We start from the raw sequence: 17,110 nt of genomic DNA on the forward strand, positions 1-17,110 counted from the left end.
GAACACGTTGGCTCATGGGTATCTCTTTATTTCAGCACAGAAATATGAAACTGGGTTTGTCATCATTACACTAACCAGAAAGAACTGACAGGTTGAACTTTAAGTCATTTTGTGTCAAAGCCCTTCAGTGCTCGGAAATCCATCCTAGAGGCAGACGGATTAACCGGTTGGGCAGATTAATTGTTTGCCGTTATTAAATACTCTACATTGCCCAATTATTTTTTTTAATTAGTAGGCTGTTATTATATATGTACATTTACACATTTTTGTTTGCAGAAACTCTACTTATGTTGCTAAGTTACTAAGCCTTTATTTTTAATTAATCTAAAAGGTTATTTGACAAACTTAACCTCTCATGTTTTTTCAGATGGAGGCTATAATTTGGAAGAAGAGGAGTAATAAGACTTTTTATATTTGCAACATATGTGAGAGTTTGCCATTTAAACTCTTTATTTTCAGTCTAACAGTATTGTTGATGACAGCAGGTGATATTAACTGAAGCATGACAGACTTAAACACTGTGATAAGTTCCACTATGTGGACACCAGCCTCAGATCACAGGACGGTTGTGACTCCAGGCTTTTCTGCCTGACACCAGATGGCTTGCTGGCTCTGGCTAACTCACAGTGTATTTAGTGGCTTCATCTGAGAGTAGAGTGGAAAACAACACTTGCACACTGAGCTGGTCTTTTGGTTTGTGCCAGGAGCATCACCTCTGGTTATGAGAGGTGAAGCAACAAGAGATGATTCAATGTATTGAATTGTCTGGTTGTGACAAACCATAGCTGTGTGAGACGACCTTTATTTTTAGGATATGAATAAGCCTCGCAGGTGGCTTCATGTTATAAATATTACACCGCCTTGCACATAATCTATATAGAAAAACATTTCAGATGTTTTTATTTTAATTGCAACCACATTGCGCCTGTGTCTACACTGAACATTTTAAAGAAAACCACATGGATCGTGACAAAGATGCCTCGCCACGACCGATTCAAGCTTGAGTTTGTTCACTTCCACAAACCTCTCCTTTCTCTCATGCCGTCTCTTAAGCACCACGGCAACCTCCGATGGGATTGGTTGCCAGGAGACAGGATTCGCTCCCCATTGTATGCCAACAAAGGTAGAGGGGATGGGTGCTGGGGTTACAATCAGCAGGGCTGAAGAGAATCGGAGGCCTGGGGGACTGGCACTCTACAATCATGGGTGTGTTAGAAAAGTGGAGGACAGGCGATGGGGGAGGCCTAGACGTAGGGGGATGAGTAAGTGAATGGCAGTGGGGGAATAGGGTGGAGCGCTGACACCCTAAATTCCTCTTGTTCATTCCCGGTCTCCCGGTAACTCGACTGGGATGTGCTGTGTCAGATGGTATAGAGAGAATAGGCTGTTATTATAAAGGAAGACTTTTTAATTATCTAGTGTACCTTCCCCCACACAGATGAACACATACATATACATTCTTCCCAACTAAATACACTGTTATTCTTGTTTACCAAAAGTCTATTTTTCATAGCTTTCTTGGGACTAATGATGTTCTCTCTGATCCCCCAATAAATTGCCTTTTGAGCGCTTGTTTGTAGTGCTCTCTGTGGTCGAGGAAACATCATTTCTGCTCAGTGTCACGTGCGCCATTGCTCATACACTTCGCAACCAGTATGATCTGATAATTACTGGTTAACTAGCAAGAGCTGGCTTTTTCAAACATGTAAACAGAGTGGTTTGTGTTGTTCCACTTTGAACGGCGAGTGGAAACGGGATGAGTTTTCCAGTTCCATTCTCCATCAATTATATAGTTTGCGCCGAGAAACATTTCCTATTTAGTCAGGAAGAGCTTTTGTTTTTTTATTCACGATCATTTGTGATCCTGGAAACATGCTTTCTATTTTTACATTTTTGACCTATGGCATCATTAGTTATTTTGTATGAGAGACTTCCTGTATTTTCTTTTTCCTCCTTGCCTAGCAGGGGATTAAACATTTTAAGACAAACATATTGTTTTTCTTATCATGAACTGTGGTGGATAAGCCTTAAAAAACAGCAACCAAATGAATTAACTGCAATATCCTAATGTACAGTACTTCTTTAGTACTTGTCTTTATTTCATTAGTACTTCTGTCTTTGTTGAATGACATTATCACCATCATTGAATAGGTTTACCAGGTGAAATACACTACGAGACCTTGATTCCCTTTTGCTGCACAGTTTACAGTTTTTTTTTTTATTAAAATGATTAAAGAGATTATTTTTATCTAATCTCCATCAAAGTGATTTGCATTTGACTAAAAGGATGGTCATCTGGGTGCCTGTACATGACGCATAAATATGACAGAATGCCTTTAGTGCTCAGGATGATGAGGGTCATGACATGTAATTTATTGATATTGGTGGAATGATCTGTTGTTAATTTGAACCCCCCCCGAGAATATTTATTTATACATGAGTACGAGCATACTGTATATGGGATGCATAGTTAATATTCCAACCATCCATCCATTTTCTACCCTTTAATCCTCCACATGACGGTTGAAGGGGCCGCTGGAGTCAATCCCAGCTCACATAAAGTGAAAGGAAGGGTACATCCTGGACAGGTCGCCAGTCCATCACAGGAGCAAGATACAGAGAGGAGCAACAATTCACTCAAACACCTACAGTCAGTTTAGAGTGTCCAATTAATCTAATGCCCAATTTTTTATGTTTTTGGACTGTGAAAGGAAATCTGAGCACTCGCACAGAACGTGTTCAACCCAGATCCAAACCCAGAGACCTTGTGGCCCTTAGTTAATGTTAACTATGCGTTGAATGGTTGAAAAACATTTATATTCAACTTCTGAAAGTGATTGCTGCTCAGAAATTATCCCAACTCTCGTTTAACCAGCGGGAAAAACATGCAAAAAAACAAAAACTTTTCAAACAAAAGCAGCAAATGTGTGCATTCCGCTCTCTACATACCAAGTTTTCATTTCCTGTATTACCATTCCTGAAAACAGTCCTTCTGTTAAAGATTTTCAGCTGAATACTTTTCACCCACAGTGCTATTTTCTCCTCTTTCTAAGCAACGGTGAAAATGACTCCAGCTTGAAGAATAGACACCGCTTTCCATCATACAATATGCCAAGCTGTGTATCCACTTTGACAGTGATCGACGCAAATCTCAGTTTTTTCCGATATTGCTTCCCATTCCTTTTGCTCCTGCTGAAGGCGATGGATCTGTCCCATCGAGGGCATCTGTCATAATCTGCGGGCCGAAACGATCAGCTGCAGCACCAGGGGGCCCAGGGAATAAAAACCATACTTTTGCTTTTGCAACCATAGCAAATGCGTACAGGCTCCGAGCTTTAACAGTAGTGGGTGTGACTGGGATTGTCACTCTCTGTGTGTAAGAACTTGAGCGGTGTATTTTCATTCAGTTGTCTGCCTGTGGTTTGAGGCTAAATCAGTGGTGACAGACATGAAATGAGACCGACACATCACTTGGTAGGTTCAAATCACCAGGGCTTTTTTATTTCCATAATTTAAGTTGATAACTGGGCCTTGGACTGAAGGCTGTAGGACGATTTGAATGAGAAGCAGTGCAACATAGTGAAGATAGTGAGATTAATTAAACAAAGGTGGTGGTCAGGTAGTTAACACCATGAGCTGCACGTTTCTGTTGTGCATACAGAGTGAAGAGATTGTGGCTCCTGTGCAAACACTCAACACAACACTTTGATAGATCTGTGTGCTTCAATTTGTTTGTCTTTTAAGTAAACCTTGTTGTTAAAAGACTTATTCTATAAGACGAGACTCATGTCTTTGTTGAAGTGTTCACAGATGCCAGGCTTTGATTTGTTTAACCAGTTATCTCTGCACATTAGAGGCAGCTCCACCTGTCAATGTAAAAGCAGCTCAATGACATCCAGATGTATAAAGGAAAACGCTACGGTGATTATGTTTTTTGAAGAAGTGAAAAATTCTCTTTTCATCAGTTACATGTGTTGGCTGTCATCTGCACGATGTGATAAATGCTCGCTACACATTTTCGTCGTCTTTTTAGCTGCAACATATTGTGATATTTTTTTTTCCTTTTTCTGTTAAAGCTGTTCCACCCCCTTCCCCCACTGAGTGGAAGGTGGCAGGCTGTCGAAAAGGGTTTTAATGTGTCAAGGCAGCATGTGACGACTCCATTCTCTACAGACTGTGTTCCTTGCCGCAGCTTAACTCTCTTATTGAATGGAGAATCTTAACCCAGTTAATGTCACCAGGAAATTATGTTTATTCGTTCTAAGAATAAATACTTAAGAGTCCGTTCCATTTCTGTGACAGGCAAGCGTGTCTCCTTACTAACATTAAGTTAAGTTATGCTACTCCGGTTCTTCCACTGTGTGAATTATACATTATGTATTTTTTAAGACATACTTCTCAGAAGAGATTCAGCCATGTTGACTTGAACATGGTCACATTCTCAAAGTAAAACACTGAACGGTAAAGGCTTCAATAAATTTATCCTCAGTTTGTGACATGTGATGTTTGTTACTCCGTTATGTTCACTTTTCTGTCTGTCAGATTTGTCTCAAACGGATTAAATAAAGGTGGGGTTATTCAGCCTTAATGAGTGATGCACTCAGCTCCGCCAAAAGCCTCTCGGTCAGCCTCTAGAGGAGTCGTTCCTTTGTGGAAACATACTTGAAAAACAGAGCTGACTGGTCGGTTGCACATTCTAAAAACTAGAAATGGGATTTTTTTTTATGGATATGGATTTAATAGATTCAAAATTTAGATTCCTGTGAAAAGGACTGTCATAGAATCTTGTCTTCTGATTCCACTTTCAGGTGACACCGCTATAGACCAGCTCATTTTGTATTTGTTATTGCTATTTTGCTTTTGTAAAGTTGTGAAGACACTGAGCACAAATAATTCCATTACTGGTAATAATCGTGCATTGTTATTTAGTACAAGATCATAAAACATCTTGAATCATGTGCAGGAGGGTGAGCAATGTCATCCGCAGCAGTTCCATTCTATAACAAACTACAGTCTCTAAGCAACTAAATGTTGAACCATGTTGAGACAGTTTCTTTATGTACACTATGTGACATTTCATCTTCATATACCAACAGTGTGCAGAGTAAATCCTCCTGCCCTTGTTTTTATTATCGACAGTATTTATAGTGCTAAGTTAAGTTGGCACCGGGACTAAAAGTGTCATTACTGGCAATTATGTCGCATTGTTATCAAGTGTATGATAATAAAATGTCTTGCATCTCGATCGTCACCTTCTCTCATTACAGTGTTCTGTGGAAATTCAGTCAGCTTCAACACAGTCACTTTGTTTTGACATTCATGCGGTTATTTTTCTGTATCACTTTGGATGAATAAAACTATTCTTATTCTTCTAATAAAAACATAGAAGAATGATATCTTAAGTGTTTAAATCACCCGTATCTTGGGCAAGGTTAAAAAATAAACGTGTGATGAAAATGTCAATACATTCCGGTATAAATAATCAGTTATAGTGGGTATAATTATTTCCATTCTTTGTGTCTCTGTCCAGGTTCGGTCACAGGTCTGGAGATAACGACCACAGGGTCCACACCAATAGAGAAGGCCAGTGGTGAGAGCGTGAAGCTGGAGTGTCAGTTTACTCTGGCCCCTCAAGACTCTGGACCGCTGGACATTGAATGGAGTTTGCTTTCTTCTGACAACCAGAACGAGGACAAAGTGGTAAGATATCCACAAACACCGATAAATACTGTTTTTCCACAAGAAGAAGAAGAAAAAAAAAAAAGAATAAAGCCATTAGCCGTATCTTTATTTGACTGCTTTTTATTTAACCAAGAACAGTTAAGCCAAGCTTTTTAATTTGTTCCTCCAACAGGATCTTCTGTATGTAGCTGTAGAATTGCTTTATTTTCCCTCTTAGTCTTTAATGAGCTTTTATTTTGTGGGGGTTGCATTAATCTGTTCCATTGTGGTAGTATATAATGACTAGTGTGTTGTTCAAGTCATGAAATATAATACATTCGGTGTGTATTTCCTCCGGGCGTTGCAATACACGTAAGAAGTATAGTGTAAGAAAGTGTGTAAGTGCAATTCGAGCCACATTTGCTCTCTGCAGTGTTCTCACAGGCACACAGCGAGAGCAATGGGAGCTCCCTTTATCCCTGCCAGTGTCTCGCCTTCCCAGCATGGCCCTCAGCCGTTAAAAGGAAGGACTGCACAAGTCGACGCTGACTCCTGCTCTTCCACAGGAAGGCGTGTGCACTCTGGTCACTGGTTGCTGCTTTCTCCACTGTCTGGAGTAACTCCATTAATGAGAAAATAATTATATCCATCTATTTGCTACACAGAAATCAGTTTGTGCTTTGAATTATTAACCGGTGTAGTAGAGAAAAGGGAGGTCCCGTCATTATGTGAATCAATATTGTTTGTTCTGAGCATATTCATATTTCATCATATGACAAACTAGCAATGTCAACACTCACTCACACAATTTGGTTTGGACAGTATCCTAATTTCTTTCCCCAAGGTATATGGTTGTGCCACGACTAATTAAAAAAACAGGTTATATGGCTCAGAGAGAGAGGGTGCCAAAATAAACCCATCAATACATAAAATTACCCTTTAGAATGTCCATTTTTTATATTGTTCTCTCTTTCTACTCCTGCTCACCCCTCAAGGTGCAAAACAGCACACGTTTTCATTGTAGGTTACTGCCATCATTATCGCATCAATTTGTGCACAGACTCCTTTTTATATTCTCCCTCCAGCTTGGCAAGAATTCTGTCTTTTATTGACTTTATTAACTGGATGTCCCCGTCGAACAAAGCAACACATCAGGTGTTGTGTTTTACTGTGGGACTGAGTCCTTTTGATTGGTATTTTTTTCTTTTGTCCCCTTCTGACAAGAACCACATTCAAACCTGAAAACTCACGCAGACAGACATATTTATGTATTTGACAAACTCTTTAGGGCTGTTATAGCAGTTATGTTCTCAGTAACATCTGCTTCCACTGTTTATTTCTATTATCATACGCAGTTTTGCTGAGCAACCATTAATGTTGCCAAATCCTAGTTTGAACTTAAATAGGCCAGACATCTCTCTGAACGTATTTGTTCTCCATGACTTACCTGATTTTGCTCGCTATATACACACACACTGTCATATAGCCTTTAACCAATATGAAGTCATGCACAGAGTAAATTCTTCATAATTAGCAGCATGTTAATTCCAAGGGGCTGCTTTAATATACGTGACAGTGTTCGATGGAATTAGGCTGATCTGCTTTCTCCAAAGTCACCAGGTCAGGCAAGGTCCTTTTGAACGAGGGTTAAGTCATATATCCAGAGGCCTTTGATCACATGGCCTCCCAAAATCCAGTGTGTTCGTAAATGAATAGTTACTCTAACCTGTTTTCCACGAGCCAAAAAAACCCACTAATCCACAATTATATCAGGCTTTTTTTCTGCAGTGGAAATGGATACTGCTGGCCTTTCACTCCTGGGGTCAGGTGACGCTCAAACGACACAGGTTTTTGTCAGCTCCTGCACACATTGACAATGATGGAAACGTGACACCTGGTGATCGTGATAATTTCTTTTTCTCGTGCTTTATTTTGTTAGTGTAGACACAGAGTACGCTCGTTTTACAACACAGGAGATGATCAAAGACGAACTGAACTGAAGGATCCTAATGCGTAACAATGTGGATGATGGACACGGTAGCTTACCTGCTAGATCTGGCACCCCTGAGGCTGCTCGCCTCTCCATTGGCTTGGGTTTGATTTTTTTTTACCCACCTTTCTGTCTTCCCCTCTGTCCTGTCAGTTAGAAGTGAAAATGCCCCCAAAATGAAAATAAATACTTAATGTGAAACCACCATAACATTGAAACTGGTTCACATCATGTTGATGATGCTGAACATGACTGTCAACACCATCAGTCCTTGTGCTTGGATCGCTGGGTTCTCAAAGCCCTTTTATCTGATGTATTTGACATGTGCAACTAATCCTTCATTTAATTGATATTAATGCATGTTATAAAGCCATGTATCATTTGCATTGATGCAATCAGGCGTGATGCCACAACATTATCTGTTCAGTCCTGTGTCTTGTGGGGAGCGACGCTTCCCTTCATCTGGAATACTCCCCCCCCCCCCCATGTCAACAGGGTCTTAATGTGTGTGGTGAAGCATTGCTAATGTGCGATGCTTTGGTGGGCTTGAATGAGAGATGCCAGGCATGCCTACAGTAACAGTCATTTGCATTTGTCTCTCACTCCCTGGCTGCAGATTAGCTGGTAGCAGGGTGTAGCCCAAGTCTTCACCACAACTGTGAGAACAATGTGGAAAACAATTATGAAAACCAATCTGAACTGTGGCTCAGAAAAATACATTACAAAGCCCATGTCATACATACCGCCTCTTTTGTCCTTGAGTTTAGCAGCAGAGCCTTCTGTTTATTCAAGTTATTGTAGCAGGAATTTGCGTGTTGAGGATTTGGATGTACACGGCAGTGGCACAGTGTTTTCATGACTTCACATGTTCCATGTTTGTTCTTCATTGAGTATCACGCCTGCTTCAGGCTGTGGTCTGTAGCCTGAAGGATGGAGGATGCTAGTTTCATTTGCAGGTAGCGACGCTGCTTTAACCTTGCATAAGAGCTTGGAGCAGAGCTGCTCCTGTAAAGCCGTGTGGCAGTGGTTGGAGTTAACTTACCATAAAGAAGGCTCTGCACCTTACAGTATGCAGATTGTTTGGTGTACACAGGTATCACAGTCCTCTGCTTTGCCTCTCAAATGATCTGCACCTCTTCCCTCCCTGAGCAACAGCATCACATGACAATGAGCTCATCTTTACATGTGTCTGCTGCTGAAACCGAGTCTGGCCAGTAGAGGTCTTTCAGCTCTGCAGCACGATCCATCCACTGAGAATGGCTCGAGCAGGTGGCGATTGTATCATTGAGTGACCTGATCTGTTATTAAGCACAGCACACAGACTGTGATGCTCCTCTGTCCTTTGGAGCACCTGCCAGCTCGTCTCGTCATTTGCCCTTTTCATTTTCATTCCCTGGGCTCTTAATAGGATTGTTTTTTTTTACAGTGGATCATGATTCTCAAGGTTATTGTGGAGATTATTATTATTTTTCGAGTAGTGGTCATATGTGTGACCAGGGATAGGAATGATTAAGATTTAATACCACTGCTGTTATCGATACTCCTTCGATCGATCCGGTACTTAGTTAATATTTGGAACATTTTGGAGTACTAAAACGGCACCATTTAAAAGCAGTTCATGCTATAATAAAATAAAAAAATCTGTCAAACCTCATTGGGTTGGAGAGGGTGATTCACAGTCAAAATTTGACCATATTGTTATACTTGAAGGATCTCTATGCTCAGATCCAGTCAATCATTTATTGACTGGAAATATTTTCTGAGTCACCGTTTTCATGATTCGACCATTTCATACAGAATTCATGAACAGATAGATACCTCATCCTTCAACTGACTCATGGTTACTGGTAACGCATTGACTCATCAGCATCTATTCCAGTGAATTATAATCAGACTATTGAACTTTCCCGACTATGACACCGTTGGAGCAGGTATGTGTCTCACACAGACCTCCCCCACGATTGGGAACAGTGAAAATCCATTGTAGACAGACTGATAAATGTGTCTAATACTGCGAGCAGCACTGTTAACGCTAGAGCTAAAACGATACAACAATATTTCAACATTTAGCCCCGGGGGAACCGTGTAATTCCCGGTGTTGGTACCCATCACTATGTGTGACCACATGTACAAGTGAGATTTTTTTGTCTGGTTTTGCTTGAGGCAATTTAATTTCCTCTACTCTGTTGTCTCATTTCACGTTGCACTGTTATTACTGCTGATGTTCTGATCCTCTGTGACCGTAGAGAGATAGGATTCCCTCTCAAGAGGAATTTTAACTCTGTGTTGCACTGTGTTCATCTTGAACATGCCTACCTGGCAGCTGCAGAAACCTGTTTTGAAATGTAGCACCAAGGCAAACTTGTGTGTAGACCCACTTGAACCTCAGTGAGTCCTTTGTTTCACTCCTCCTGCTTCCTCTGAGTGTGCTGCCTCCTCTGATGGATTCATTATCCTTTCTCTCCTGCCATGTTTTGTATTTCCTCTCTGCTCTTTACCCTGGGGCATTGCCTGGTGTCGATCGTTGGCTGTTGATGACTGTCTCTATAGAAATGTGGTAGGATACGCCGGTGTCTATAATGGAAGGATTTTTCTTTTCCCCACCTTGTTCTATTTTCTTTTCCTTCTTTTGTTTTTCCTCATCGCTATCACCCCTGCTACTTGCTATGAGATGTGTTGACTCCAATCTGGGTTTATCTCTCTGCATTTATGTAATGCTCTCTGATGTATGCGTGTGTGTGTGTTGGGGTCACTCAGACAGAACTTGGGGCTACTGCTCTTTGTTGACATATCAGGTGTTGATTTGGCTCCACAGTGGTGGCTTTATTTGTTCCACCTTCATTCTTCTTAAGTGTTGAAAGGGCATCGCAGCGCCGGCTGAAGGGCATCTCACAGATAAAAGAGTGGGTAATTTGTCCTCCGTATATTTTCAGTTGCTTCAGTGAGCAAGGCTTTAGCTGCCAAGAAAGCACACGGCAGTCATTTCAAGGCTTTTTCCTTTTTCTTGAAAGAACTTTTATTTCCAGAAACAAACAAGTCTGATTCATGACCTCATTCTAAGAAGACTTAAGTTCCTAATTGAAAAATCTTCTTCTTTCCTGCGCTTTCTCCCCACGACTAGGTGATCTTATACTCGGGTGACAGGGCGTATGAGAACTACTATGATCCAATGAAAGGCCGAGTCCACTTCAATGCAGCTGACCCAAAAAACGGCGACGCCTCCATCGTCCTGACGGGGCTGAGATCTGCAGACTCTGGTACCTACCAATGTAAGGTGAAGAAGGCTCCTGGTATCCGCAGCAGGAAGATGCTGCTCATCGTCATGGGTGAGTGGACTAGTCACTACAGCAGGACAAACAAACTGGTGTTAGACCAGCAGTCTTTTTTTTTTCTCTTCACAGTGGTAGTGCATCAGATCATGTACCCTTTGACCTGCTCGGCGGTTTTGATGTAATCCCTTCTAAAAATCAAGTGCATAACCTTCCCAGTGGCTGAAGCGCATTGCCCTCTTTGTGATTCAATGTTGTATTCACCCCAGTTACTCTTTGAGTGTGCATCATTTATAATCCACAGTTTTAAATGTTCATTCATCACAGGTTTTTACTCCTAAATGTCTGTTTTCAATTGTGTATTTTTAGATGGAATAAGTAATGTTTTATGATAGCATAATATCATGTTTTTTTTTAAATATATATATAATTTATTTTAGACTGTAATTATTGGAATATGACAAATCCCATTCAAAGCAAACCAATTTGTTTTACAACTGAAGACAAAGCTTATAAATAGACTATGCACTCATAAGTAAAATGGGTGACACATCAGTTGTACAAGTCAGATGATTCACTCCTTAGGCAAACATGCGCTCACACACTTCAGCCTTGGTGATTGGTCAACTCGAAAGGGAATTGCCTCCCGAAACCCGTCTGGTATTTGCATATGGGAAAAACAACCCACATGTACTGCACTTGTGTGTGTGTGTATGTGTGTGTTGTGGGAAAAGCCTTGTATTGTACTTCTATCAGAGCCCTGTTATCAGAATAGTTTCTCCTCTCTAAAGATAAGGCAGCACTCGGCAAATGGCTGCTGTGCTTGTTTACACGATATTATGTGTACAAAAGTAAATGCACTGCACCGACTAGCTCAACCAGAAATGCACAAGCCACTGAAAATGAGCAGGTGTTGTTACATTATCACTAAGCAGGAACTTAAAGTGGCGAATGTTCATATTAACCATTAACTGCAGCTACAGCTGAGGCTCTGTGAGACTATTTTACCTTTTTAAAAAAATTGATCCGACCAAAAGCAACATAGGAAAAAATGAAACTGCTAAAGGTTGCTGGTACTTTTGCTGTGACGGCTTCTCCTCTGAGCTTCAGTTTCACTGAGACCGTAGCAGATCTGCTGATGTTTCATGTCTATTGTTCAGATTTAGTCAATGCCATTGTTTAAGGCTCCTTTCATTAAAACTGCCAACTTAACCAATACTGTATACGGTGTTGAGTTATGATTGTGTGTGTGTTATCGCTGCTCACTAACATTGGTACATTCAAATATTAATTATATGTATTATAATTAGAGTCAGTGTGTCTACATGACGTATGCCTAGGTGCTCAGGTACCACACCCACTCCTCCACTACCCAGCTGCAATACCCATCCTAATAGCCAAATTAATTATCAGTTATTTTATGTAAATATTGAGATCAAGATTATTCATGAGGATATTCATTAATTATTATGACAAACAAGTACCAATTATTCACTGCTGCTCTCTCTTCCCCTCCTCACACACCCACACAGAGAGAGAGAGTACTTCCTGCAGCCTTTGCCTCCTGTTGTGCAAGACATTATATTAGGTCTGTTATGCGTTATAGTTGTCTTTTAACGTAATGTGACTTGTCTCGAGCTGGGTGGTGCAGGAAGAGCGGCTGTGATTGGCAGGCATGTAGTCATGCAGTTGTTAAGGGAGCGCTTGATTTGCTTTGTGTTATACTGGTGAGGCACACATTTTCAATATTGGACGATTAATTAATTTACATAAGACTGTGCAGCCCAACAGTTTACATTTAGCGGTAGCATTTTAGCACTTCAGAGCGTTTTCAGCTATAGCACAGCTGTCTGGAGCCGTCTTGCTGTTGTGCTTTCACCTTGCCTCCATCAGTTGTGACGTGCAATGCATCAACCCCTGTGTGCGGCATTGGAATGTCACCAGCAACACGAGAAACACAGAGAGAGTCCTGTGGAGCTGATGGACTTAGTCAGCAATGGTTTGAATGTCGCAAACGTGCTCATGTGCATGATGTCACTGCAGGTTTAAAGAATGTATTTTGTTTCACCTGCTAGGATGGTCGTCATCCAAACTCCTCTTGGTTTATTTTTTGATATATTTTAAATCATTTTAGACTGCATTATCTTGTAGATAAGAGTATCCACTCTCACTGAGTCTCTTAGAGTAGCAACGGAGGAAAAGCTCGAGGCTAGAGAAGCTGACAGGCTGCTAGCTATTGACCTCAGGGGTAATGCTGCTCTAAGCTAAGACACAGTGACAAGAAAGGGGTAAGGACATGTTGCCTGCTCTGCATTTTACCTTCACGTTGCACTTGTCACAAGGTGGATGGTCCTCAGAACAAGGGGAGACAGGTATATTTGTGTTTTGCACACGCACAAACATACAGACGTGTTATGGACTCCATATATAAACGCCATATGCAGGTATGCATGTGTATTCTCCTCTGTTTGCAGCCAGACACTCAAACTTAACAAAAAGAGAGTTACCACTTGCAGTAAAGTGCTTCAAGTGTCTGCCTGACGTCCAGATAGTCTTAATCATATTTAGGATCTGTCGTAAAACAGCTTTTTTCCTGTCATCAGTCTTGCTATAGTTACCTCTGCTCATTCATATTTCTGTTTGCCATTCAACAATCAGATAATCCCACAATCCAGCTTTCCTTTTCTGATTATCTTGTCCTCAAGATTGCCTTGTGCAACTATATATATATATATATATATATATATATATATATATATATATATATATATATATATATATATATATATATATACATATATACATATATATATATATCAGATGCAGGTTAGCTGCATCACTCTGCCCTTAATCAGTCTGCGCTCCTGCAGCTTCTGTCACCTTCTTCTTTTGACCTCATCTTTCAAGCAAATAAATCTTATTGTCTGACAGCCGTACTAATACGAGGCGCCGCGTGTTACGGCCCTCAGATATGTCGGAGTTGACTTTCACCTCTGAAAGATGCATTCAAAATGTCATAGCTTGCTGACATTTACTGTGTGGCGCGCAAACGTGTGTAGGTGTGACGCAACAGCGATGTAAGGGCAGACGAGTGAGCTAGCAGCTACACAGCCTTGGCCCCCGTCACACTCCCATATGTCCATCAGCACTTGCTTAATTTTTGCTCCCCAGCTCGCCGTTTCCACCTCCATTCTGATCCAGTGTGTGTGTTTTATTAGATTAGTAGGAGCACACAGCACTGTCTGTCTGTTGATAACCGTTACATTCATGGCTGCTAAGCTCCCCCCTCTTCCCTGACATCTGTAGAGCACCTCATTGTCATGTTTTTATAGAACACATCAACACATCATCACAGACCTGCTGCATTTTGGATTTGAAACCTCATCTCATCTGTTGTGACACTGAATGGCAGAGGGGTTTGCTCATGTGTTGCTTTAAGCCTCCATCCTTTACTCCTCGAGCATGTGTGTTTTTGTGTGAAATGGCACTTATCTCCCACCTTCCTTGTGACGATTGTGATTGGCAGCTCGTGTAATGACAACAGCTGTATCAATTACTCAGATTATTGCTCTCATTACGCCGATGACTGCTGCTCTGAGCAGAGGAGGAAGTAAACGCAGAATATGCAACATATACAGACACATAATATTCAAGATTGAAAAATAACAGGGTTGTTAACAGAAGGACCATGTTCTTCTGGGCTAATGTGACCACCTGCTCTTTTTCACCTCTACTTCACAGTGAAGCCAACCAAGCCCAGGTGCTACACAGAAGGCCTCCCACACGAAGGCAAGGACATTACACTAAAGTGCGTATCTAAGGAGGGCACCAACCCCCTACGGTACAACTGGGATAGGATCTCTGGCACCAATATCCTGCCTGCCTCCACTTTTGAAGGTAATGGACCACTTAACAACAGATTTTAAGTCCTGCACATGGGTCTGCCTATTGTTTAACACTCTCATCTCTTTTATGGTGTGTTTCCCCGTCGCTCCAGATCCTCTGTCGGGTGTCCTTACTGTGAAGAATGCATCTGCCAGCGCATCAGGCACCTACCGCTGCACTGCCCGCAATCGTGTTGGCACTGACGAATGTATCCTCCAGCTCAAAGTAGCACCTCGTGAGTACCCGGCTAGCGTCATGTTGATGGACCTGTATTCACCTTTTTCACATTTAGACTTGACAAGCTGGCTTATTCACTCAATCACAAATAACAATACTAGGAACAGGACTAATAAACCAGCAGCCATGCTAGCAGCACAAGCTAAATGCTGAAGATAATATGCTAACATGCATGTTTTTAGTGGAAATAATACTTACCTCATTTGAAATCTTTGTTAATAACTAATAATGTTATCTGACGTGTCCAAAGTCCAACATACTGCATTCACAAATCTAATTTCATAATGTTAGACATATCTCTGACATGTTTACTCGTTAGTATAAAAATATGTCTCGATGATTTAGGAAGCATGTCTACTTTTCTTGTTTTTTGGCAAGTAGAAGTTCTGGCAGCACACGCTGTAATAGTTCTGGCAGCTTTGTTGCGTTAGCATGGGGCAGCTGTAGCCGAGTGCTGGAACATGATGCTCTTGTCATACTGTCTTGGTTGTTTCAATAAATATTGTTGCACCATTTTTTTCACCTGGTATTGTTGAAAAAGTTGCACCACTCTTCTTGAAAAGATAATCCAGCGCTGTATTTCAAGTCTGTTACAGTCACATCTTTGCTACCTCCTTTTCCAGTTTTTCATACCTATTCCTTTTTGTGTTGTCCAGCTCCCAATACTCCAGGCATCATTGCAGGATCCATCATTGGTGTTCTCCTGTTCCTCCTCATTATTGCCATCATCCTCTTCTGCTGTTGCCGTGCTCGCAACAGGAAGAAGTATGAGAAGGAGATCTGCAACGAGATCAGGTACGCTCACTCAAACGTTAATGAGATTTGGCACACAGATTCCAAACCCTCAGTTTTGATGAGAATGTTTTGTAATACGGTGTTGATTCTGCCATAGAAGAATGTAATGATAAACATAAGCAGAAATAAATCTTGGGTTGCTGGTTTCTCCTGAGATGACTGTCAAGTTGCTACAACCTCTTTCTTAAAATAGTTCAATAGTTTCTCCCGGAAGATGAGAAGTTCAAAGGTCATCTCATAGTGGGCAAAGATCTTCTTTTTTGGCCTGAGTATTAAGATGCATCCACTGCATTTGATAAAGTTAAGATATTCTCACTGTTGCCCAGAAAAAGAGGTGTGTCCCAATGGGTGGACATCAGTCACACATTTTCAATTAAAATCATGAATTTATAAGGCAAAAAACACTGAAAATGAATTCATTTTCAGTGTTTTTTGCCTTATAAATTCATGATTACCTTTAATGTTTGATTAAAGGTAAAAGGCGTACATGTGATTAATAATCTGAGCTCCTCATCTGACACATAAACACATCTCTGACAACCATGAAAAGGGTTTTTCTCTATCAGCGGTTTCCTCTTTTTTTTAACCCCTCTTCAAATAAACAGCTGTGGTAATCAGTTTGAAAGCTTTGTTTGTTTTGATGTGTGCCGTTTGCTGCCCCCACCATCCATCCAACTCATCCAACTGCATCCGGCCCACAGGCTCTATGCAAGCCCTGGGTTTACTATCACTCTGCTGCTCGCTGAATCTGACGACTGTGCGAAACTGCTCGCGCTGTCAGACAAAGAGGATTAGACCACTGGTCCTGTCTCTTATACGCACACGTTGGCTGAAATGCCACAGTACAGCATGAAGCTGTGGTCTAAACAAGTCTCTGGCCCCTCAGGCTCAGTTTGATTGAGCATTTAACTGGATTATTTCTGCTTATTAGTTGTTAATATGGTGGCAGAGGGAGTAGAGGGCAAATCTGGTTGCTTAGCTCCATATCTAGAGGCTATAATAAAGTCAGAGTTGCTGAGCAGCACAGACAATGCTCCAACCAAGTCAAATCATGTCTCACCTTTAAAATGATTCATGCAAACTCCTTAAATATTCATTGTTTCCCTCACTGTGGGCAGCAAGTACCACAGATTCCTCACTTTTACACCTGCATGCCATCAAACTTCATTGTGGTTTATAGCACCTCAGAAAATCATTTTCCATATTCAATGCCTTTGACTTGACACTTGGGTAAGCTCATAAAAGTGAGTGCAGTCTAATTTTATTATCTAAA

The 17,110-nt window shown here is 41.1% G+C and overlaps 1 protein-coding gene across 1 annotated transcript in view; it reads left to right on the forward strand.

Annotated features, from left to right (window-relative positions):
- Positions 1-17,110, forward strand: part of cxadr (CXADR Ig-like cell adhesion molecule) — a gene marked incomplete at its 3' end in the record, with an annotated part of 35,105 nt that overhangs the window by 17,690 nt on the left and 305 nt on the right. Inside the window, exons 2-6 of the mRNA XM_083910800.1 lie at positions 5,531-5,700; positions 10,773-10,977; positions 14,662-14,817; positions 14,918-15,040; positions 15,699-15,837. Coding sequence (XP_083766926.1) covers positions 5,531-5,700; positions 10,773-10,977; positions 14,662-14,817; positions 14,918-15,040; positions 15,699-15,837 — 793 coding nt within the window. The remainder of the gene's footprint in view (positions 1-5,530; positions 5,701-10,772; positions 10,978-14,661; positions 14,818-14,917; positions 15,041-15,698; positions 15,838-17,110) is intronic.

Source organism: Microchirus variegatus, assembly GCF_963457635.1.
Source record: "Microchirus variegatus genome assembly, chromosome: 2".
NCBI lineage: Eukaryota > Metazoa > Chordata > Actinopteri > Pleuronectiformes > Soleidae > Microchirus > Microchirus variegatus.